Source organism: Macrobrachium rosenbergii, chromosome 16 (genome assembly GCF_040412425.1).
Source record: "Macrobrachium rosenbergii isolate ZJJX-2024 chromosome 16, ASM4041242v1, whole genome shotgun sequence".
Taxonomy (NCBI): domain Eukaryota; kingdom Metazoa; phylum Arthropoda; class Malacostraca; order Decapoda; family Palaemonidae; genus Macrobrachium; species Macrobrachium rosenbergii.
The window spans coordinates 30,171,914-30,198,017 of record NC_089756.1 but is presented as its reverse complement, the minus strand read 5'-3'; the positions used below and the strand labels follow the sequence as shown (position 1 = coordinate 30,198,017).

Sequence of the window (26,104 nt, the reverse complement as noted above, 5' to 3'; positions counted from 1 at the left end):
TATCTGTTTCTATTCCTTACATCTTCTTCCCCCAGGCCCACCTCACCCATATCCCTCCTCACCACATCCATCCATCTGATCTGCTGATGCCCCACACTCCTCCTCCTCCCCCTCCTCCTCCCCATCACTGGCATGTTCTTGCCTCTCTTGATTGGTTCCACCTCCTCTCTTCACAATTTTTATGTTCCCGTTGTAATAAGAGAACTGTCGACAAAAATTTTCGCCATGTCCCGGGCCTTACTCTTCAATTCAGAGTTTGTGACAGTGTGTGTAGCCTACTTGTGTTTGAAATTAATAAAAGTTTCATGATAGCCTAGGTGTTGAAAGACATTTATGCCCTTCACGTGCTTGCTGACACCAATTAGGTACGTGTGGTGCCATTTAGATTTACTAGTCACATTCAGAGGTCTTATATTCATGTTAATGGGGCCTTTGAATTGCTTGACTTTAAGAGACTTTGTGACTTAAGTGTCAAAAGCTGTGTAATTGACCCCTTCAGTTTTTTTTAAACAACCAGTGGCTGGGCTGTTGATGGCATTTTCACCATATTTAGAACTGTAGACCTATTTTGTCATTGATTTAAGAGGAGACCCTTTTTAGTTTTCTGTAAAAGAAAAATATTGTGCTGGCTTTGTCTATCCATCCGCACTTTTTTCTGTCCGCCTTCAGATCTTAAAAACTACTGAGGCTAAAGGGCTGCAAATTGGTATGTTAATCAGCCACCTCCAATCATCAAACATTCCAAATTGCAGCCCTCTAGCCTCAGTAGTTTTTTTTATTTTATTTACGGTTAAAGTTAGCCATAATCGTGCGTCTGGGACCGCTATGGGTGCCAACACACAGGCCACCACCGGGCCGTGGCTGAAAGTTTCATCGGGCCGCGGCTGAGAGTTTCATACAGAATTATATGCTGTACAGAAAACTTGATGGTAATGGTAATGGAGGATTTTCTTGATTTACTTAAAGATAGTGAAATATAGTCTCATTATGAGAAGAGTTTGGTTGCCTAAATTTCCACGGGCTACAAAAATATTGTATTTTCAGAGAACTTGTAAAGGTGTTTCTCTCTCTCTCTCTCTCTCTCTCTCTCTCTCTCTCTCTCTCTCTCTCTCTCTCTTTGAGAATTTGAATTTATAGTTTCTGTCCCAGCCTTCAGTTGTTAAGTTTAATTTTCGAAACTGTCGAAGCCTTTATTATTTTTATTATTATTATTATTGCAAAATACTTCATAGTACTGTGACTGCATTTCTGTATATGACATGTCAACCACCATTTAACATTATTATTATTATTATTATTATTATTATTATTATTATTATTATTATTATTATTATTATTATTATTGCTCTCTCCCTCTCTCTCTCTCTCGGTAATTGCAGTGAGGCATTCTGTAATTGTCGGCTTTTGTTATGGCAAACATTCCAGATAACAAAGAAATGGGGCCGCAGTAATTGGTGATTTTGTTTTTAGCAAGTCTGCAGCTTCCTTGCAAAGAGGAGGAAGGGATGAGAGACAACAACAGAGAACAAAGGAGCAACCAGCCATTGATTGCGTCAGCATAGTTTCATCATATGTTTCAAAGTTTTATCGTTGCCGTTTGTGTATTTCTCCTGCCTTGTTTTTGTTCGAAATGTGCCTCGTATTGCGGCCGAGGGCATCTCGCCAGTATTCACAGGTTCTTGCTTGGCAACATACGGAACTTCACATCTAAAAAGTTTCTGCAGTGAAAAGGAAATTCTTCCTTATACTGGTCCGCTGGTCTAGTGGTTAGTGTCGTGTCAGTTTCGGAAATTTTGCGGGTAATGCAGTTTTCCATTTTAGGGCAGTATAGGGGATCTCAAGGAGGAAACTGAAGGCATGTTCATGACTACACAGTACTAAACATATTATAAATACAAATTGAAAAGTTTGGCCAAATACTATCATCACTTGAGGGCCGCAAATGCTAACAGGCTTTGGCGACCCTCGACCACATCGTAAGCGAATGCCCGTCATCAGCCCAAAATGAGTACAAGAAAAGGCATGACACAGTCGCTTAGCTCTCTCTTTGGAAGACCTGCAAAGAAAGTCGTCTACCCTCGTCTGCAAACAAGTGACACAGCCATATACCAGAAAGAGTGCTGGCAAACGAAACATTCTAGGTACTGTGGGACTATGGTGCAATGACTGCCCATGTGGTTGAGGTTCAAAGATCAGGTAAATATAAAAAAACGCAGAGATCTGACAGATGTAGCCATACCACGTGGCATAAGAGCAAAAGGAAAAAGCAGAGAAAATTAGAGTACCAAGCGTATGAATAGCAAGTAGTACCTACCTTTCTGGGAGCACTAGGGGTAATGCCAAGGGACCTCTATAGGAATCACATTCGATTGGATGAACACACCTTGCATTGGGCTCGCTCCAGGACAGTGTGCTGCTGACTGCAGCAAGGATAAACCGGAAACCATTGGAATCTTGAGAGAGTTACCGACCTAGGAAGGTTGTAAGGGGAAGAAAGATAGTAATATGTTTTTAGTCTGGTAAATATTTGAGTTTTATTGTTATGATAAAAACAATTGAAGGTCAAGTATATCACGTTGACGAATAATATGTCTGTAAATACCAGAAAACATAATCAAGAATATAAATATTGCTGAGTATTTTGGCGATACACTAGACGAGGCAAGCCCTTTGAGACAACTTTTTGCAACACGTAACTACCAATTCAAAAGAAACTTGGCAGTAAGTTAGTTGCCTTTCTTACTTTTTAGTACTAGTTAAATTTTGCTCGATACGTTATCGATTACTTTATGAATGGCCAACTCATTTCGTAATGGTAAATTACGTTTAATTCTGCTCTGATTGTAAGACGAAATTTTAATTTCTGAGTAAAGTAAAAAATGCGCTAAAGAGGTCGAGTTTTCTGTACAGTGTATAATCAAGGCCACCGAAAATAGACCTATCTTGCGGTGGTCTCGGTATAATGCTGTATTAGCCGCGCCCCATGAAACTTTAACCACGGCCTTATGGTGGTCTGGCCTATTTCGTTGCCAGAAGCACGATCATGGCTGAATTTAACCTGTAATAAAATAAAAACTACTGAGGCTAGAGAGCTGCAGTTTTTTAGGTTTGATGACTGGAGGGTTGATAGTCAACGTACCGATTTGCAGACCTCTAGCCTCCGTAGTTTTTAAGATCTGAGGGCGGACAGAAAAAAATGCGGACGGACAGACAAAGCCGGCACAATAGTTTTCTTCTACAGAAAACTAAAAATGGAATTTATCTGTTGAAGCCGTAAAAACGAAGACGCTTGTTGAAATGACTAGGTTTGGCATTGAAGAGAATGCCACTTTGACACTTCGTTTGCGAATCGCAAAGGACGGAGGTTCTTCGTTCACGAGCCATCTTTGCTTAACCGGGACAGTGAAGGTATGAAAATAATCAGTATAAATTACATCCGTATTATTTGTATGCACCGCTGGCGGATCCAGGGGCGAGGGCACCTGGGCACGTGGCCCCCAACCATGAAAAATAATGACAAAATAATAATATTGAAGATTTAGATAACACGAGGGATCTAAAAATGGGAAAAATTAAAAATTTATTACAGAAATTATATATATAATATATATATATATATATATATATATATATATATATATATATATATATATATATATATATATATATATATGTATATATATATATATGTATGTATGTATGTATGTATATGAAAATTGGTGCCACCCCCATGACATTATTTTGGATCCGCGTGTGGTATGCACTCTTTGTATTCCCTTCAAACGTCATATTTTATTAGCTTTTTTCTGCTCTGTCACTTGCCACAAGTGTTCTTTGCACTTGTGCATACGCATGTGCCATTTGCTCAGGTTCGCATGTGTTCTTGGAAGAGAACCAAGGCGGGGGGGGGAGGGTGATAATTGCCCAACACAGAAATTCGTTTTACTGTTGATGTTGTTATCGCTATATACCCTTGCCCTGCAACTTCGGAATTTGGTGCCCTGCGCCTTATCGCGGTTATTGGGCAAAGTTCTCCGAGGTTTTCTGAGCAGTAGGAGGTTTCCCTCATGTCGCAAGGACTTTGGAGGGGCTGTTAATTCACATTTTTATATATACTTGGCTGTTAATTCACATTTTTTTGTTAATTCACATTTTTATATATACTTGGCTGTTAATTCACATTTTTTTGTTAATTCACATTTTTATATATACTTGGCTGTTAATTCACATTTTTTTGTTAATTCACATTTTTATATATACTTGGCTGTTAATTCACATTTTTTTGTTAATTCACATTTTTATATATACTTGGCTGTTAATTCACATTTTTTTGTTAATTCACATTTTTATATGTACTTGGCTGTTAATTCACATTTTTTGTTAATTCACATTTTTATATATACTTGGCTGTTAATTCACATTTTTTGTTAATTCACATTTTTATATATACTTGGCTGTTAATTCACATTTTTTGTTAATTCACATTTTTATATATACTTGGCTGTTAATTCACATTTTTTGTTAATTCACATTTTTATATATACTTGGCTGTTAATTCACATTTTTTGTTAATTCACATTTTTATATATACTTGGCTGTTAATTCACATTTTTTGTTAATTCACATTTTATATATACTTGGCTGTTAATTCACATTTTTTTGTTAATTCACATTTTTATATATACTTGGCTGTTAATTCACATTTTTTGTTAATTCACATTTTTATATATACTTGGCTGTTAATTCACATTTTTTGTTAATTCACATTTTTATATATACTTGGCTGTTAATTCACATTTTTTGTTAATTCACATTTTTATATATACTTGGCTGTTAATTCACATTTTTTGTTAATTCACATTTTTATATATACTTGGCTGTTAATTCACATTTTTTGTTAATTCACATTTTTATATATACTTGGCTGTTAATTCACATTTTTTGTTAATTCACATTTTTATATATACTTGGCTGTTAATTCACATTTTTTGTTAATTCATTTTTATATATACTTGGCTGTTAATTCACATTTTTTGTTAATTCACATTTTTATATATACTTGGCTGTTAATTCACATTTTTTGTTAATTCACATTTTTATATATACTTGGCTGTTAATTCACATTTTTTGTTAATTCACATTTTTATATATACTTGGCTGTTAATTCACATTTTTGTTAATTCACATTTTTATATATACTTGGCTGTTAATTCACATTTTTTGTTAATTCACATTTTTATATATACTTGGCTGTTAATTCACATTTTTTGTTAATTCACATTTTTATATATACTTGGCTGTTAATTCACATTTTTTGTTAATTCACATTTTTATATATACTTGGCTGTTAATTCACATTTTTTGTTAATTCACATTTTTATATATACTTGGCTGTTAATTCACATTTTTTGTTAATTCACATTTTTATATGTACTTGGCTGTTAATTCACATTTTTATATATGCTTCCAGTCTTCTTTTGGGGTATTCGATGCAAACAGACACAAAATTTCTAAATATTTCTCTCTCTCTCTCTCTCTCTCTCTCTCTCTCTCTCTCTCTCTCTCTCTCTCTCTCTCTCTCTCTCTCTCTCTCTCTCTTTACATGTGCTGCTGCTGCTGTTATGCTGCGTAAATATCTTCCCCCTCGCCATGCTGCTGTTTGTCTCCCTCACCTTTCAACTTTCAACTCATCCCTTCTTCCTTCCTTCCTTCCTTCCTTCCTTCCTTCCTTCCTTCCTCTCTTCAATAATGTTGCAGACAAATATTTTGTCATCGCCCCTTTTTTTCCACCTGCTCTTCCGCGTCCGATGATGATGATGAGTAGTCTTTCCCGGTGAAACCTCTTATCATTGGTAAATGAGAATTGGGAATCCATGGGGAACTCTGAATCCATGGGGGAACTCTGGGAATCCATGGGGAACTCCCCTTCTCTGTGGTCCTTCACCAGCGCTGGTTCCCGTATGAGGAATTTTCTGTTTGGCGCGAAAGTGGTAGTGAAACGATGAACTAATGTAATTCTAGAGGTATTGGTATGTTACAGTTAATGCCATGCGACGGAAACTGAAGGATTCTTCACGAAACTTGCCCCGTAGCGGGATAGAGCCTCTAGTTACTTAAGGTTCTTTGCGGCGTCCCTTCGGCCCCTAGCTGCAACCCCTTTCGTCCCTTTTACTGTACCTTCATTCATAATGTCTTCTTCCATCTTGCTGTCCACCTTCTCCTAACAAATGTTTCATAGTGCAACCGCGAGGTTTACCTCCTGTTACGCCTTTCAATCAAACCTACCTACTGTCAGTTTCCGTTTCAGCGCTGAATGACCTCATAGGTCCCAGAGCTTGGCCTTTGGCCTAAACTCGGTATCCCATTCCATTCCATTATAATTGCTGTTCTCCGTACAGAATGGTAACTTCTCCAATATGGCCGACTGAACCGTCGCGGAGATAGTTTCAGTATTTCTTGTGCTCTCTCGACTCTTCCTTGACGTGTGTTTAAGGTGAGCTTCCTGTTCCCGCAGAAAGCTAACTGACTGATTGACTGACTGACTTGACTGACTGACTTACTGCTTGCACAGATGAAATGCTAAGTGTCCACGTTCCCGTTGGAAAAACGGAGCCAACCAGACCTGGTGACGCAACCCAGCCCCTCAAGTAATCGCTTCTCTAAATGACTGGACGCCCCTTTGGCTTTCCAGTTCTCATTGATGTGCTTTCGGGGTTTCGCTCGGAAAGACTAGTCATTATCAGAGACAGAAGAGAAGATGAACATTTACCTACAACGTTTATTGAAGGAAGGAAGGGCTGAAGATGAAAGTTGCGAGGAGGAAGCGGAATGACCCCACGGCGAGGGGAAGACTGCAGTTTCTGCAAAAATACAGAACTGAGAAAAATGGTCGGTTCTCCCTTGCCTTACTACTGATTTTGCAGATACTGCAGGTGGGACCCCCCTATAAATACTCGTGGAAAGCGTTGAAGAATCATTCTGAAACTGCAGTACCTTGTTTATTAGTGTTTCACGAGGCCAAGAGGTGGCATATCTCAATTTCGAAAATTTTCCAGATACTGCAGTTTTCCACTTCAGGGCAGAACAGCGCTTGCGACAAGAGAGACTTTTTGTCATGTCTAATCTGCAACTTTTCACTTGTAGGTTGTTAGTTTTGTGAACGATCTGTCGGATTTTAATTGGTCCAGAACTTTTCGGTTAAGATGCTGCCCGAGCAAGTCCCTCCATAAAGGATACTACAGAACTCGATTGGCTAAAATGATAATGATGGTAATAGTGTTATAAAGCCGAGGTCTCGTTAGTAAGGTTCGTGGTTCGGATTTAGACCCGCTGGCTACCCATTTGTATATTGAGACCAATAATAATAATAATAATAATAATGATAATAATGGCCAGTTGCTGACCAACATCGCTGAGCCTGAAAAGCGAATGATAAGGATAGAAAAGATCTTGCATAAGATAAATTCGCAAAATACAGCCATCCCTTTCAGTAATAATAATGATTATTATCAGTAGTTTTTTTTTATTATTATTATCATACTACTATAACGAATCAGCATATGCTGATATAGTATTGATCGTCTGTTAGATTCACTCGGGTCCAAAGTCATTAGCTTTTTGTCCCGTATTTTATAGGCGCCAATTCTGGTTCTTGGCTGACCGAATATTTCCTTAGTTTCTAAGTGAAATACGGTATAATAGCCTGCAGTGGTGATAAACTGTTCTGTGTCGCGTTGTATATGAACTCGGCATAAATAAGCTTCTGTTTGCATGACCAACTTACTGTAAGGTGACACAGCTGGTCCGCTGGTATAGTGGTTAGTGCCGTTGGACGCCACTCGGATGTCGCGGGTTCGCGTCTACCCCAGGGCGATGAAAAATCACTGGCTCTGTATCATGATCAGTTACTGCTGCAGTGGTAGAGGGCGGGGGGGAGGTTCTGCTGCGGTGGGAGGTTGAAACCGACATTCTTTGGAAGCTTGAATCTCAAGTCAGTGGCCCCTTTGGTGTGCTTGTTCCATGTGAATAGGTTTCATATACTGAACTAATAATAATAATAATAGAACCATTAAATGTGTGTGTATTCGTAGATGTTTGTCTTTTTGTTCATGTGGGTATTTACAATCGAACAAGTAAGTTAAGGCTCTATTTATTGTTGGGATACTGCTGTGATGATATACAACAATTTGCATCGCATTCTATGAATTCAGGGAATTGTAAACGGCATGAATGTTGTTGCTCTTTAGCAGACTTTGCACATTGCACCGCAGCATTTTGTTAGAAACGAAGAAAGTTTATTAACTTCACCACTCGCTTATTTTCATGAAAAGGAAAATTACAGCGTCGCTCCTACACTGGAAATCATTTTTGTTATCCGGAAAAATGATTCGGAATATTAACTATGTGCTGTGGAAGAAAAGTGGAAGACACTTAAAGGGGAGGAGGCAACGCCGTATGATGATGGCGGCTGTGATCGTGTGTCCAGTTTCTTCACTTGTAATTGATCAAAGAAGAAGAAGGAAGAGACTTCATCAGTAAACTTCTTCCCAGACAGATGGCGAGGAGAGGGTAGAGTGGAGGAGGAGGGGGTTTCGCCTAAATTAAAGCTCTCGTCAAAGACTACTGCGAGGAAACTGCTACAAACTTTGCGAAACGAAGTTATGAGGAAAGTTGGTTCAAAAAAAAAAAAGGGGGGGTGGGGGGGGGCGAATCCACCCACTCTCCTCAGAAACGCACATGCTTTTCCACAGACGTGTGGTTGCATCCGCTTCAATGCTATCAAGGAAACAACTCCCGTTCTGAACCGCAGTGCGTTTTGCGTTGGCGCTGAGGTCATTCCCGTGACGTCTTTGGCATTTCTTGCGCCTCTGTTCTCCTGACTTCGTATCTTTAAGGTTGCTGGGAAGCAACTGCTCTGGGCGATAAAAAGCTTGTTGTTGCTGAGGTGGAAGGGAGAACCTCGTATGAATAATGTTTCCTGAAAAACTTGGTGTGATTCAGTGCTCAGAGCTTCAGAGGCTCTGAGAGTATATGCTCGTCCCTGAAAGTCTTCCGATGCAATCTTTGTTTCATTTGGAAATGGTTCATTTTAGAAGTTCTTCGAAAAGGGCCTGCTTGCGAGGCCAGAAAACGCCCAAAACTTTTTTTTTTTTTTAAGGACTGTGTCTCGAGTACGAAGGTTCCAAATGAACCCTAAATAAGTGCAGTATTTAAAAAAAAAAGCCACACAAAAATATTTGCTCTCCAGGTGAAAAAAAAATGGCTGATGGGATTGCTTTCACATATGTAAAAATATGCATAACTGAATCACGAAAATATGGAACGTGATGAATATATAAATAAAGGCAGTGCTACAATGGAAAGTAAAATAACGGAGTAGTGCTAGGCCTTTCGACTTACTGTCCTTTGCTTAGCAGTCTATGCCTCGTGGCGTTGCCTTTATTTATATAGCAATATACTTCTGATTATTGTTCTAGTTCATTTATGTCAGAGATTTCCGTTGAGGAAAATTATATATTATGTTGAAACCCAGATAGGTGTCCGTGTAGAATGTCTTATTTTCTTTCGCTTATAGGACATGCAAATGATTACATTTACGAGCCGACAGAACTGTTTCAATAAATACAGGATTATCTTTCGTGTTGTTGGCTCAAAAATATATTTTTTTACTCAAAACTGTAAGTTCACAATTTTTAGCTTCTTTTAAAAATGTAACGTAAAAATACCGATGCATAGAAAGTTGTTAAATCCCATTTAACCTACATTGAAAATATCAAAAATAATAATACAATTAAGATATATATATAAGGCGCTTAATCTGAGAAATAAACAGTGAATCTTAGAGAGCTTCAATTTGGTAATCCAGAGTTCCTGTCCAGTTTCCCTTCTATTTTCATTTTTGAATTTATAGTAAGTGGTTTTTGTGATCGTATTCAATAGTCTCCGTGTTCCTAGAGGACAAACATCCCGAGAGAGGGAGAGAGAAAGAGAAAGAGAGAGTTAACAAGAATATCAGAGAGAGAGTGTGTTAACAAGAATATCAGAGAGAGAAAGAATTAACAAGACCATCAGAGAGAGAGAGAGAGAGAGAGAGAGTTAACAAGAATATGAGAGAGAGAGAGAGAGTTAACAAGAATATGAGAGAGAGAGAGAGAGAGAGTTAAAAAGAATGTCAGAGAGAGAGAGAGAGAGAGTTAACAAGGATATCAGAGAGAGAGTGTGTGTAACAAGAAAATCAGAGAGAGAGAGAATTAACAAGAATATCAGAGAGAGAGAGAGAGAGAGAGTTAAAAAGAATTTCAGAGAGAGAGAGAGAGAGAGTTAAAAAGAATGTCAGAGAGAGAGAGAGAGAGAGTTAACAAGAATATCAGAGAGAGAGAGAGAGTGTTAACAAGAATATCAGAGAGAGAGAGAGAGAGAGAGAGAAAGAATTAACAAGACCATGAGAGAGAGAGAGAGAGAGAGAGAGAGAGAGAGAGAGAGAGAGAGAGAGAGAGAGAGGAGAGGGGGAAATGGGGGAAAAGGGTTTGCTAGGAAGGATACTTCTCATCAGGGAAGGCACAATGGAAGAAGATTTAATGCTGTTGGGGTTGAAGCTTTTGTTGCCTCTGCTGCTGCGTTGCCAAGGGAACCGTTCATTCCTCTCTCTCCCTCTCTCTCTCTCTCTCTCTCTCTCTCTCTCTCTCTCTCTCTCTCTCTCTCTCTCTGATATTCTTGTTAATTCTCTCTCTCTCTCTCTCTCTCTCTCTCTCTCTCTCTCTCTCTCTCTCTCTCTCTCTCTGACTCTGAAATTCTTTTTAACTCTCTCTTTCTCTCTCTGACTCTGAAATTCTTTTAGCTCTCTCTCTCTCTCTCTCTCTCTCTCTCTCTCTCTCTCTCTCTCTCTCTCTCTCTCTCTCTGACATTCTTTTCAACTGGACAGTATATCGTGACGTTGGTGGGGTGCGTGATTTCCCCTGCGTTCCCGTTCTAATAGAGACGACCCCCAGCAAAGAATGATTAAAAAAAAAAAAATAATAATAATAATAATAATAATAAAGCCAAACGGAAGGGAGGTTTTGTTTACATGCCACTGCTGTGCTGTTCGTTCTGTCGTCTGCATTGAGAAAAACCACAAGAAATTATTATTCTCATATTTCCCGGAAATAATGAGTTTCTGAGGGAGAAGGTATGGCTGAACGGAATTTCTTTGAAGCATCCGTCCCTTGTCCCTGCGAGGGGAACAGAAGGAGTGCATCCGTCCCTTGTCCCTGCGAGGGGAACAGAAGGAGTGAACTTCAGGTGTCTTCGTTCTGCAAACAAGGGATGTCACTTGTCCCAGCAGGCGTGTTGGGGGTGATTTGGTTTTTTGAAGACTCCTCTCTTCGTGAAAACAGTCTGTACCCCGTGAACCTCGTGCGGTTCACTGTAGGCATTACTTAACGTTCATTGTAGCGTGCCTTCGGCTCCCAGCTGCAACCCCTTTCCTTCCCTTTACTGTACCTCCTTCCTTATTATCTTTCTTCCGTCTGACTTTCCAGCCTCTCATAACACTTGATTCATAGTGCAACTGCTTTGAGGTTTTCCTCCTGTTACACCTTTCCAGCCTTTTACTGTCAATTTCCGTTTCAGCGCTGAATGACCTTATAGGTCCCAGTGCTTGACTTTTGGCCTAAATTCTATATTCAATTCAGTTCAATTCAATGCAGTCTTTTGTCTCGGCGAGGAAAAAAAACCTTGTCGCTTACCTAGCTTCAGTGACATCGCATTTAAAACAGCCTTACGTCATTTTTTACGCATGACAAAAGAAAGCTAGATTCTTGAGTCGATTTTAAATCTGTCTTTGTATGGTACAAACATTCCTTTTCTCAGGTTATCACAATAACTAGAGATTGTGCCAAGTGAGCTGAGTGTCTACATTTGGATTTTAGTGCGTAGCAAACTATAATTATTGTGGTACGTCTTTACCTCAGTTATTTATTCTAATACAAGTATACAAAAAAAAAAATTCTGTTGTCATTTGTTCAGACACTGTACAGTACAACTTTCATAAAAACTGATGAAGGAATAGCAGGAGTATACCCTTCAGAATAGATGATGGTTTCCTTGCGAAATAAGGAAAACATTGATCAAAAATGAAAGAATAAGAGGGACTACTAAAGTCGTAGAACTATCAAAGAAGGCCCCGGAAAGAAGACTGCAGGGGTATGGCCATGTGGTGAGAAGGGATGAGACATATTTAGGGAGGAGAGTGATGCGGATGGAGGTGCCTGGTGGGAGAGCAAGAAGAAGACCGAGGCGAAGGTGGATGGATTATAGCAGACCAAAAAACAAAACTAGCAGACCAAAAACAACTAGCAGACCAAAAAAAGAACTAGCAGACCAAAGAATAGAACTAGCAGACCAAAGAATAGAACTAGTAGACCAAAAATAGAACTAGCAGACCAAAAACAGAACTAGTAGACCAAAAAATGGAACTAGCAGACCAAAAACAGAACTAGCAGACCAAAAAGCAGAACTGGCAGACCAAAAACAGAACTAGCAGACCAAAAACAGAACTAGTAAACCAAAAATAGAACTAGCAGACCAAAAAACAGAACTAGCAGACCAAAAAACAGAACTATCAGACCAAAAACAAAACTATCAGACCAAAAAAGAACTAGCAGACCAAAATAAATAGAACTAGTAGACCAAAGAATAGAACTAGCAGACCAAAAAACAAAACTAGCAGACCAAAGAATAGAACTAGCAGTGGGAAACACTTCGGAAACGTTTCTTGAGTGCCTTACTGGGAAAGGAACAAAGAACTAAAGAATAGACCGAACTGAAGTGAAATGTGTCTTCTGCTGTGCATATTTATGCGTTCTTGAAGCCTTGGCTGTAGCTGGTATCATGCCTGATGTGGTGTGCATTATGACGCTGGTGTTTAATCGCTGCTCGCTTTCGAAAATTACTGTCTGATCAAAGGAGGGTGACTTCTGTGAATGGTGCGGCAGAGAAAGATGTGGATTTATATGCGTCTATGTACAGGTCTTTCAGGTAACAGGGACAACAAAGGCTTTTAAAAATGAATCTCTCTCTCTCTCTCTCTCTCTCTCTCTCTCTCTCTCTCTCTCTCTCTCTCTCTCTCTGCAGCCCTTCAGCGCTTCTGTTGTGAGAGTCGTAGGAAGCACAGGGATACTCGTGGAGTGCATTGGCAAACTTCGACGAAAGTCAGCAGGTTTCAAACTACAACACTCGCCATATTTTCTTTTAATGGAGAAAGTTTAATGGAAAGTTGGGCCGAGAACGGAAGTCGGCTGAACCTCCCCGCGAATAAATAATAGCGCTAAGTAAAATTGCTGTTGGCTCTGGTTGGTTTTATTCCTGGTTTTGAGTGTTGCTGCAGTGGATTGTGTAGCCTAGATGCTCTCTCTCTCTCTCTCTCTCTCTCTCTCTCTCTCTCTCTCTCTCTCTCTCTCTCTCTCTCTCTCTCTCTCTCTCTCTCCACTTAGTGGGTCACAATACCCACCTGTAGTAGGAAGACACAGATGGATATTTTCACATTTTGGTGTATTTTCTTCGTGCTTTTTTTTTCTGAGTGACACGATGATAAGCCTGTAGCAAGTATCGTGATATTACAAACCTAATCGTATGCTCTGAAGACGATATGAAAGTCACCATTTTGGGAACTCATCTGATGTTGCCATATAACTTGCTGTTTTCTGCCCTAAAATGGAAAACTGCAGGATCTGCTAAATTTTCGAAATTGAGATGTGCCACCCATTGGGCTCGTGAAACACCAATACACAAGTTACTGCAGTTTCAGAATGATTCTTCAACGCTTTCAACGAGTATTTAGGGGGTCCCATTTGCAGTATCTGCAAAATCAATAGAAAGGCAAGGGAAAAATGCAGTATCTACCATTTTTCTCATTTTTGGTTTTTTTGCGGATACTGCAGTCTTCCAGTTTAGGACAATATTTTTAACGTTTGAGATACAATAAAGGTTTTATTCATAAAACGATTGCTGTAAATTGCCATCTCATGGCTGTAGTCGTAATGAAACTATCAAGGAATAATGACTGAAAACAAAAACTTATGCATGTGTTTCACCTTTTGTGTGTGTGTGTGTGTGTGTGTGACTTAATGAATCGGATAACATCAGCCAAATTCCTAGTTAGAATGTATGGATGCTTGACCCCGAATTTCTGTGTGTCAGTAATTTGACAGTTCACATTTAATAGAAGTGCTTTAGTTATCATATCTTTTACAAAGCGAACTGAAGTGCAAGGAAACCTTGTCTAGCTGTCACTTACCAAGTTTTTAATTGCATATGGTAAAGATTTTTATTTTATTTTTACACGTTCATTTGTTTATTTGGTCATTTGATTGACTGTGTCAGTCCACAAAGCATCTCAAAAAGTGACTGAGCACTCCGGCTGCTCTCTAGTTTTTATGGGTCATCACGGAACTTAATTTAACCTCAGATATCAATTTCAAAGGAGTGACAACCATCCCACCAGTATTTGAAATATTTTAACAATTCAGTGGTTCTAGTTCTTAAAATAAAATTTTAACAATTTAAAAATTTTTACAATTTTTGGCTACTTTGTCACTTCGTTATGTCACTCCAATGAGAAGTCACTCCTTTGTTATGTGACTCCGAAGGTCTAGGTATACCTAGACCGTGGTCACTTCTACGGAATGTCACTCCTTCGACACAAACAAGATCATCATCATATCTACAATATGAATGACATGTCCGTAAAAGTTTTACGCGAATATATGATATGCCCACACACACACACACACACACACACACACACACACACACACACACATTTTCGTATATTTTCAACTGCGGTTTTTACAGTATGGGTCCGTTTTTGCGACCATCATCAAATATGCAGTTTTAATATTATGATCACAAACAGTACAGAATAATGGAGCTAGACTCAGAATTGTTTTTTTCTTTGCTTTTTTTAATTCGATTGTTTTTTTTATCTTTCTTTGTAGTTGTGGAGTCCATACTGCGAGGAGAGAACGTTGGTATCACGCCGAGAAGATCTCGCACGGCAACCAACAACCACCACCAGTCTGGGGTAAGTAGTGAAATTATCGTACATCCGTTCTTCAGCGTCTGTGTTAGGTATTATTATTATTATTATTGTTATTATTATTATTATTATTATTATTATTATTATTATTATTATTATTAAAAAATACTCATGGTAGCATGAGTCTTAAAATTTATTATTATTATTATTATTATTATTATTATTATTATTAAAAAATACTCATGGTAGCATGAGTCTTAAAATTTATTATTATTATTATTATTATTATTATTATTATTATTATTATTATTAAAAAATTTTCATAATATCATGAGTCTTGAAATGGAGAAACATAGATATTATTATTATTATTATTATTATTATTGAAAATAACATTATCACTCACCACTTAAGTGATTGAAAGAACTGGAAAATCCACAGCTAGCTAGCTATCTTGGAACTAGTATGAGAAAGATTCATTCTGTGCCTTCCATTTCTTCTTGCATGAAAATGTTAGGAAGGAAAGAAATCTGGTCAGATAGTCGTGAATGGTAAACGTGTCCACCAAATGTGATTCGCGCTGCGCCTTGCGTCCCCGATAATGTCAGCACCTCACCTGGTAAAATTTTATTTACAGAGAAGGTTCTTTTAACTACAATGTACACCTCCATAAGTTTTAAAACCTGAAGCCACTGATTCGTTGTTGGCCTTGTCAAGTAAGTGACCGAATTGTCAAGGAGTGAACGAGCGCTTAGGTTTGGTGGAGTGCGGGGAAGATTCGTTTGTTGCAAGTCACACAGTGTCCAGGGCACTGCTATGGCTCGTTATACAGGAGTCACCTACTCCGAGGTGCTAGTACTAAACATCGTATGGTAAATAAAAGTAGAGGCCGCACGCAGATATCGTTTATTAATATAATTTGTCCACCGCATAACATAGAAATGGGTGTGTATGCATTTTTGATCCTCGAGGGGCTAGCATAAACACGGCGTCCTGCTGAGCTTCCGCCATGTTTAGGACTAGCACCGCGGAGTAGGTGACGCGTAGATAAGAAGCCAAAGTAGCAGTGTTCAGCGACTTCAGTCCATTGATTGACTTGAGATCACTGATAAACAAGCTGTTCCGTTTGTTGCCGATACGACCTTGGTGACGAGAAGCACAACCAACTGGCAATAGGCTCTAGTCAGAAGAGGGTTAATAACCTCCCACGGATTATTTTGATGATGTTTTTGAACCAGAAATCCACCAGGAGTTTCAGTGCAGCTATTTATCGTGACATCACCCTCTCCCCTCCCTTACCCTTTCTCTCTTGTTCTTGTACCCATTTCTTCCCATCCAGATTTCCTACTTGTTTTGAGTAGCCAGTTGATGATGAGCTAACGACGGCGAGAAAGGTAAACATGGACACCACTGCTTCCCACACATGGCGGGAGCACATTGAAAATGACTTTGTGCATGCGTGTCTCTCTCTCTCTCTCTCTCTCTCTCTCTCTCATTTTGGTTTTAACTGAAAATGACCTGTTGTGTGGGAGCAGTCCGTCTTTTTTTTTTCTTTCTTTTTATCGAGTCGAGGTAGCTTCCAAGCTCTGCCCTCTGTGTAGTCAGTCAAGTAAAGGCGACAATAATTTGCTTGCTATAAGTAAAGGCGGAGGATGGCTGCGAGTTTTCATGTGCCAAAAGTGTTTATATATTACCACATCCGGAAGACAAAGCTAAACAGTGCGGTGGTTCTAATCGGTAGTGAGCATAGGCGACTGCCGTTGAATACCAGTCTCCGTCAGCACATAAGCTCCTTGTTCAGTCTTGGGGCAGGGCGTTGAGATTGCAACTCATCTGGAAATAATTGCGGAGAACCGGAGGGCTAATAAGACCTGGCGCCAACCTCTCAAATGGGGAAAAGGAGCTAGTTTTTTTTTTATATTTTAAATATATACATGTTTGTGTGTGTGTTTGTATGTTCAACATAAAGAACAGAATCATAAAGTAAAACAAAAGCAAATCTTTTTTTTTTTTGCAAGCATTGTTTCCAAGCTAAACTACAAGAATAAGTTAACGTTTATGGATTTATAGAAAAGGACGGAAAATACAAAGATAAGGAAGGCGTAGAAGAAGCCAGAGGAAGAAAACGAACAACTGGTAACACTTGAAAAATGGTTATCAGTAATCGGTCACGCAGCTGTACGTGGCTAGCCAGAGCATTAGGTACACAATGCTTTTGAGGCTGACCACCCATTCTGGACGAAGTGCGTTCAGAAGGTGGGACGTAACCTGATTGTTGAGGGCGTTGAGTTCTAGCATTGGGTATAATATTGAGGGAACTACTGGTAGGTGTATGTTGCTCAGATATATATTATATATATATATATATATATATATATATATATATATATATATATATATATATATATATATGCAAAGGAGTAGTTACGTTGAGTATTTCTGGTAAATAAACGAAAATAGATTTTAGGTCCAAAGGCTTGGATCAAAGACACATTAAACTTGTACAGTCTAGGAACCCTGAACAAAAATGATAAAAGTGGTCATTATAACTCATAGTACTGCTGTTAATTAGAATTGGGCACCATTCACCTTCAGTTTGCAAAGCAAGCTCCCGCAGATTAGAATGCTTATAGTTAAGTGAAAAAACTTAACAAAGGGTATATAACAAATGCAATTCATTAAGAGAAATGAGCAAACAGATCAGTACCAAAATACAGAGACAGGAGTGTAAATTTCAGAAAAACTAAGGCGATGATGTCTGGCCCTTCAGACATATAGCCAGACTCATGCTTAAGAGTCTCATCACGATGAGCATTGGCAAATAACCCGTTCCATTGCTTGAGTCAGGAGTTAAAGGTCTCACTACTGGGTAATAAAATGAAATTGTGGTATCTTCAGAAAATACGGATCCTGGTACTGTGCAGAGCCGCTGACAAGCGCAGAAAGATGGCCATCAAGATTATCTCCTGCTGGTGACTTCAATCATAATGACTATGTAGAGGAAAAGGGTATCATAGCATAAGTATTTTTGTCTAGGAGATAAAATGTCTGGGAGGCTGCTGACATTCAGGCAAGAGAATTTTAAAGCAAATAACGAAATCCCCAGAGAAATGGGAAATTCTGTTGATGCATAAACAAAAGCATAATCCAGGCTGGGCTTGCTGCGTGACAGAAGCTTAGAGAGGTTGGGGGCTTCGACACTCGGTGAAACTGCTTTAGGCAAAGAATGACACTGACCTGTGCCCAGAATTCCTTTTTTTGTTGAGTATGGACGCCCTTTTTATGCGGGCTGAGTTTTTTTTTTTTTTTTTTGTGGATAGAGGAGAGGGAGGTCTTAATGGGTTGTTCCCCGAAGGGGGTAGTGCCGCACGTCAGTGCACCTCATGCGGTGCACTGTAGGCATTACTTAAGGTTCTTTGCAGCGTGCCTTCGGCCCCTAGCTGCAACCCCTTTCATTCCTCTTACTGTACCTCCGTTCATATTCTTTCTTCCATCTGACTTTCTACCCTCTCTAACAGTTGTTTCATAGTGCAACTGCTTTGAGGTTTTTCTCCTGTTACACCTTTCAAACCCTCATACTGTCAGTTTCCGTTTCAGCGCTGAATGACCTCATAGGTCCCAATGCTTGGCCTTTGGCATAAATTTTATATGCTATTCGATATAGAGAACTTCACAAAGCAAGGCGAAGTTCCTGTTTGTACAAGACTCGATGAAAAATTCACGAGTTTCTACTCACGCACATGTTTACTGAAAACTTTCCTTCGATCGCTTGGTCGGCTGGTACAGTGGTTAGTGCCGTGGCTTGCCACTCAGATGTCGCGGGGTCGCGTCTCCCCTAGGGCGATGAACAATCACTGGCTGTGTATCATGATCAGTTACTGCTGTGCAGTGGGGTCTGGTTATGGTGGGAGGTTGAAAACCAACACTGCTCTAGCACCAGGTTAATATTTTCTATTTTCCAATGTACCAGGTTTTTTAAAGAAAAAAAGTTGGTTATCATTTTCTGTTTTACTGAAAGTTATACTTATATTCTTGTCAGAAGGTGATGTATGTCAGCTCACCTTGGTAAAGTGGCCAGAATTATGAAGTATTTTGGTAGAAGTGAAACTTGTGTGTTGTCCCCCCGTCTTCAGATAAATAAGAGTGATAGACTACTGGACCAGATTGGTTCCTCTCTCTTATATTATTTGTGTGCTATAGAAAGAATGAGACGGGCAGAAAGACGAAGGGTGGATGGCATGGCGGTTAGAGAGAGAGAGAGAGAAAGAGAAATCGCTTTGTACTGCCAAAGTAACGTATCATTCATCCATCGACTCTGTTGTTTAGAGATTGGCACTGTCGATTTATGTTAGTGACCATCTTATCAAAACGTATTTGTGACTGTATTCCCGAGTAACGAACATTCTGGAGAATCTCTCTCTCTCTCTCTCTCTCTCTCTCTCTCTCTCTCTCCAATAAACAAACCTTCTTTTATCACCGCCTGTAGCCTGTATTCTCTGGCGTTTTCCCTTGTCTCCGCGCCCACACCATCCAATTGCACTCCCCTTCGCCTTTCGCCCCTTTACCCCTGGGCCACATTCCTAGGTTTTCCTCGTTATCCCCCCCCACCCTCCCCCCTTTATCCATTCTCACGAACCCTCCAGCTCCCCTCCTCCTAGGAGCCCCCTTAAGTATCCCTTGTGTGCTGTGATGGGACCGTAAGGGGAAACACTGCCAGGGATTCTGAAACGGATTGGGGGTCGAGGAAAGGATATCCACTGAGAGTTACGGTGGATAGCGCACAGAGAGAGAGAGAGAGAGAGAGAGAGAGAGAGAGAGAGAGAGAGATTTTTTCCTAACTGGGACAATCCTCTAACATGTTCCTGTCGAGTCTAAAATTTAGTGGACAGTCTCTCTCTCTCTCTCTCTCTCTCTCTCTCTCTCTCTCTCTCTCTGTGAGAATGGAAAAGAGCGAGGAAAGCGGCAATAGCAGGAGGCAAGAGAATGAGATAGCGGGAGGTTGTTAGCATCGTAATCCATTCTTTTTACTCTTAAATTGCAGTCATGATTTCATTTCGGAGCTGAAATATGCCCTTTGACCGTATTAGGGGAAGGAAATGAAACGAGGGCGGAGTGGCAGGAAAACGCGATTGCAGGAATTGGAGGAGTGGAGGAGGAGGAGAATCACAGGAGGAGAAGGAGAAGAATCACAGGAGAGGGAGAATCACTGTTGTTGCCACTCGTTGTTGTGCCGCCGCCGCCGCTGCTGCTGTTGCCAGTTCATGAAAGCTGGAGACGTTTGTCTGTTCATATTTGTCTCTTCTATTTGCTTGATCGAGATGAGAACGAGGAGGCGTCGCCCTTGGGGACACATGTCACGCCCGCCCCGCCCAACAATCGCAAGCTTTCTTCCTCAGATTTTGTATCAGATGGACTCGATCTGTAGTTAGTTGCACACCTTGTGATCCACGTCAGTTAGCCTCGCCCGATTTGTGGTGATCAGTCTGTTGTTGCCGAGTTTGTTTTTTGCTCTTGCGTTTGGTACACAGTCATAGCAAAAAAGAAAAGCAATGGCCAACAGTAGCTGAATTATTCGTTGAGTGAGACTAGGGAACGTCCGCGACCTTGGCACTTGCGACGTTATTGGTGTGAAATCAGTACAATGAAACTCTCGAATAGATCCCCGTGCGAAGAAGTATAAGAAGAAGAAGAGGATAGCGTAAAGTAAGGAGAGCTAGCGACCAAGTCCTTCCTCAGAAAGGGTAACCGACCAACGGTATAGGTAATTGCCTGAGCTGTCGTCCATCACGCGAGACCAGGAATAGCTGGCGCGTGCTGAATCCCAGAAGCAAATCTGTTATTCCTACCAGGATAATCCACACCCGTGCTAGACGGATGCAGCTTGATTTTTGCATTTTGATAGATATGAAGGCATACCATGCAGTCGTTACGGAATGCAGCGGCGTAGGCTTCAAGTCAACACGCGGTCGTGGAATGAGGAAAATCGTTAGTAATGTATTTAGACACATGGCAGGTTGCATCTGCGCATAGCTGTCTGCATTCGGCCAAATCGCCTTTGGCCTTGACGTCACCCAACGCCGGGAAGGCGTTCCAGGACTGTTCAGTACGATAGTAAAAGTTATTTATTGCCTTCGAACACGCGAATTTCTTTTTGTCTTTTATTAGAGAAAATATACAATATTTTTTTCATTTTTAATAGTATTACAATCAGAGTTTAATCAAAGTTAACGTAACTTTACCAAAAACAATTCTAATTTTATCGCACCATTCGGGTTGACAAATATTTCATCATGTACATTTTACAAATAATCTATGTATTTCATGTTAATATTTTTCTGTAGTTACCCAAATTAGATTTTAGTAGTAAATATCTATTTTTTTATTATCCTTGATTTTATAAACCGTCTAATACTATCGTTTTCTTTTATTCCTGCTTTGTGGGCTAACCCAATCCCAGCAACATAGTCACAAATCAAAATTGGGGTGGGCAGTTTTGATAAAATTTTTTCTCGAATCACGAGGTCTTCTCCATTGCCATCATAATTTCCCTTGTGTCTTGGTTTGTTTGTGTTCGAGTTTTGTCTCTGAAATAATTTGTCTCTAAAATAACCATAATGAGTAACAGTACACCGTAGACCCCGTAGGTGGGTAGTGCCTACAGTGCACCTCTTGCAGTGCACTGTAGGCACTACTTATGGTTCTTTGCAGCGTCCCTTCCATGGCCCCTAGCTGCAACCCCTTTCGTTCCTTTTACTCTACCTCCTTTTCATGTTCTTTCTTCCGTCTTACTTTCCACCTTCCTAACAATTGATTGATAGTGCAACTGCTGTGAGATTTTCCTCCTGAATGACCTTATAGGTCCCAGCGCTCGGCCTTTGGCCTAAATTGTATATTCAGTTCACTTCACACCGTAGAGTCATCGAGAAGAAATATGGTATCTAGGGCAGTCTGCGTCATTTTTAACTGATTCTCAGCCAAAATAAGAGTGAGGGGAAATCCAGTGTGATTAGGCGAAGTAAGATTGAGCTGTTTATTATGTATTTCAGTAGACAATTCTGTCAACACATTACAGCCTTAATCGCAAAAGTGATAGAATTAGCAGTGAAAAAAATCTAGGATTTATAAATGACGCTCCGGGAGTATGTATGTAATCAACGGATAGGTTTGCTTAAAAGTAAATGTGGGTGGCAGACTAACACACATACACAAACAAAGCCACCCAGCATCTCCTAAAAACATAACAGACACTGCAATGTCTCGACTGTCGACCTAACTGGGCGCAACAACTTCTCGCTGCTGGGAGAGTGGCGCCGGTGACTCATACAATACATGTACATACGCTACCGGGTCCAAGGGGATGACAGGTAGGGCAGCTGATCGAGACTACGGTCTACCCTAGCCAATCAAAGTCCTTCAAAAGAAGGCATCGTGCTTACCCCATACAAATGGAAAAAGCACGTTAAAAGAAGAAGAAGCTGGAGAGGTGACGCATTGAAGATCTTCGTCAGGTGAATGATATACCCGCCATAATTATGCTCCTTGAACTTCAGTTGCGCTTCTGTTCTTGTCAGACAGATGGGCGGAATTTCCTCCTCCCACTCACCCCTCCCCCCAAAAAACAAATTGAGAGAAAGAAAAAAAGAAAGAACTACTTTGGGTACACCAGAAGGAAAGGAAAGTGGGACATTCAGACAGTTCAGAAAACTGCACATACCAGCGTCCAAGATTGTCCCATGTTCGCCGAAATTCACGACTGCTCATAATGCCTTATCAAGTATTCTGTCTAAAAGCTTCAGCAAATGTAAATACCACATCTCGAAGTACTGTATTTCCCCTTCTGTTTTCACATATTTACCATCAGGCTTTCTTCCCAGTCATCTGACGTGATTTCCTCCTTCCAGATCGTCCATGATGATGAGCCCAGTATCCTGGAAGGTACCAAGTACCTTCAACATTTCGTTTTGCTCCTCTGGTGGACCTGGTGCTCTGTGGTTCTTCACATTACTCAAAGCCGTCTTTCCTTCCGTATCCTCTACCCTCCTCACCCCTCCTCGTCTTTCATTTTAGTTTTCTGTAAACGCTCTCAAATATTGATTGTTGACAGAGGGCTGCAATTGGCATGTTGATCATCCATCCTTTAAATCATCAAACATACCAAATTGCAGCCCTCTAGCCTCAGTAGTTTTTATTCTATTCAAGGTTGTGTTAGCCATAATCGTGCTTGGCAACGATATATAGAGTAGGCTACCACCGGTCCGTGGTTAAAGATCTATGGTTGGGGCTCGTACAGCATTATACTGAGACCACCGAAAGAAAGATCTATTTTCGGTGGCCTTGATTATACGCTGTAGCGGCTGTACAGGAAACTCGATCGCGCCCAAGAAACTCCGGCGCATTTTTTACCAGTCTGTCTTTGATGACACCCGACTGGCCCAGATCCAGATTATGTTTTTCCTATTTCCTTGAGTTTGATATTTTCTAAGTGTCCTTTTCGCCATCCTTTGTTCCTAACTTATCCGGTTCTTTTGTCGCTCTTCAAGTAGTTAGACCCACTGTCTTCTTAGTTTCGCTTTCCTCTTCTCTTATGTCGTTCTGAGACACCTTGCACTTTTCACCTTCCAGCCATTAGAGGAGGGATTGTTATAGTTCATGTTGCCTTTGTAATAAGAGTTACAGGAAAGAAGGAAGGCGGAAAGCAATCAGAAGTCTTACTGGGCATTTGTGGACCTAGAGAAGACATGTTTTTGGAATGCCAAGGTACTAGCGGTTTTGGGGGCCGGTTGAGGAAGAGGATAGTGGCGACAAAATTGGTTAAGTTGGTCAGGTGATGTAAAAAAAGAACAGTAATTACAGCCTGTGGCAAAGCAGAAATGTTTAGAGTTGAAGCTGATTTACTCAAGGCTCGACACATAGCCCATTTCCATACTGGAATGGATGTACTGTGTGAAAGGATTAGCAATGAAAAACTTTGGGAATTGTTATATGTAGATGATCTCGTGATTGCGACAGGAACTCTAGAAAGAAGGGTAAAACCCGGGGCAGGAATCTTGAACGGGGTGGCATAAAGGTAAAGGTGGATAAGACAGAGGAAAGGGTGTCCAGCATGCTAAGAGGCGGGTTGGGGTGGGGGGGTGGGCGTTAGGTTACTTTACACAAGAACAGAAGAGACCTATGTTCGAAACAGGTAGAGAATTTCAGATACCTAGCAACGGGACATACAGCTTATTGTGGAATCCGACCCACATTATACCGAGAAATGAATTTCTATCACCAGAAATAAATTCCTCTATTTCTTCATTGGCCGGTCGGAGAATCGAACTCGGGCCTAGCAGGGTGCTAGCCGAGAACTCTACCGACTCGTCCAACGAGGAACTGTGTTTAGAGTAGAAGGGAGAAGACCGAGAATGAGATGGTGAGATTTAATGTGCTCAGAGATCTAAGAGAATTGGGAGTGGAGGAGGACGCTGAGAATAACTGAAGAGATGCAGCTCTCAACAGGGGAACGTGGAGAGAGAGGCCTGGTGCAAGCGGCCATGGGTCACCAAGAGACCCGAGAGCCACCGGAGTGAGACTGAATGAGTGAGTATGATTTGTGTGTCGAGACTGAGGGAAGATGTTTTCAGTAGAAATAATAGAAGTTATTCCCAAGGTATAGTGAATCCAATATTAAATGACATTCCTGGCTTAATATTTGTTAAAATATAAAATTGTTATGCGTCTATGTGTCAAAAATACATGTATTCGTATATATATATTTATAAATATATTTCGTGTGGCAGTGTTGGAGTATGTTTATGTACGCGCATGCGCAACACGTGAATACGGACAGCTATGTATAGTGTATACAATACGCAGTAAGCACCCTGACGCCTCCTTTTTCTCAGAAACTTTAAAGTTGCGACTAAAAAAAAAAAAAACGCAAAGGAAGAACGCCGAAATAAATAATGACTCTCCCTTCAAGTTCCCTAATTGGTTCAGCTTTAATTTTTGAAATGTTAATGTGAAAATTATGTTGGCTCAGTCATTTGGTAAATGAAATGCAGGCCGCGTAATAACATTTGCATAATAAATGCAATCCTCTCGTGTAGGGCTATGGTCTCATTTGCATAGTATGAGAGATAGGGAGAATTAAAAGGCGTTCACTTTTTTTTTTGGCACCCCAATTTCGGTGTATATATAAAATTGTGTATTGTGGGTCTTTGTAGAGAATATACGCTTTCGCTTCGTGTTTGTTCCAGTGACTTTTACCTTGTCAAACGACATAATGTTAGTACTAGTGAGAGCAGCCGCTGCACCACCGCCTGTGTGATATTCATGAAGGGAAGGTAATGTTATTGTATATTCCCGGCAGGGAGTAATTGACAAGTAATATTTCATTTTACATTTTGCCAGCACAACCCTATTCCCGACTCAGCTCTGATTAAATTTGCCGGTCACGCGCTGGCTAGGGCCACCGCAACAACTTCCTCGACTATATTACCATCCACGATATAAATTCTTTTCTGCCCTTTCCGGGCAGTGGTGGCCTTGGAGGGCAAAGAATATTTATGAATGATAAAAGTAAGATGTTATTGTTGTGGTGGATCGGGTAAATGGAGTTTGGAGTCCGGGTGGGAGGGATTATGGCGGGGGATGGCGGGGATGCCCCGTAGTGAGCATGAGGAAGTGGGAGGTGTGCAAGCGAAGCGGAGCGAAGGCGGACGTCACTGTTCAGTCTCTCTGGCCGGAGGCGGACGATGTGTGTCTCATGGCTAACTCCGTCGTCGAAAAGCCACGCTTCAAATCCCTTTTTCATCTCAGAAATTCATAACGTGCTCCATTGATACACTTTGTAGCGGTTGTTGTTTTTTTTTTTCTTTATTTTGTTAAGGTTTCGGCGTCAGAGAACAGCATCGGCTGTGTCAGGCATTCCCCCAAGCTTGAAGTGGGTTGCTTGATTACATCATGGTTGCCGTCCCTTTAAACGTCGCCAGGGCTTGACAGCATCCAAAGCGGTCGAGAAGATTGACGTAAACAGTGGCCAAAAGCCCTATGAGAACCATTGCCACAGCTGATACATGTGGATAATTAACTCCCTCGTACCTGAAA

The 26,104-nt window shown here is 40.5% G+C and overlaps 1 protein-coding gene across 2 annotated transcripts in view; it reads left to right on the top strand.

Annotated features, from left to right (window-relative positions):
- The window catches only part of Kdm3 (Lysine demethylase 3), a 686,187-nt gene that overhangs the window by 390,763 nt on the left and 269,320 nt on the right, over positions 1-26,104 (top strand). For both annotated transcript variants that reach the window (XM_067118768.1, XM_067118767.1), the window contains exon 6: positions 14,976-15,061. In XM_067118768.1, the coding sequence (XP_066974869.1) occupies positions 14,976-15,061 (86 nt within the window). The remainder of the gene's footprint in view (positions 1-14,975; positions 15,062-26,104) is intronic.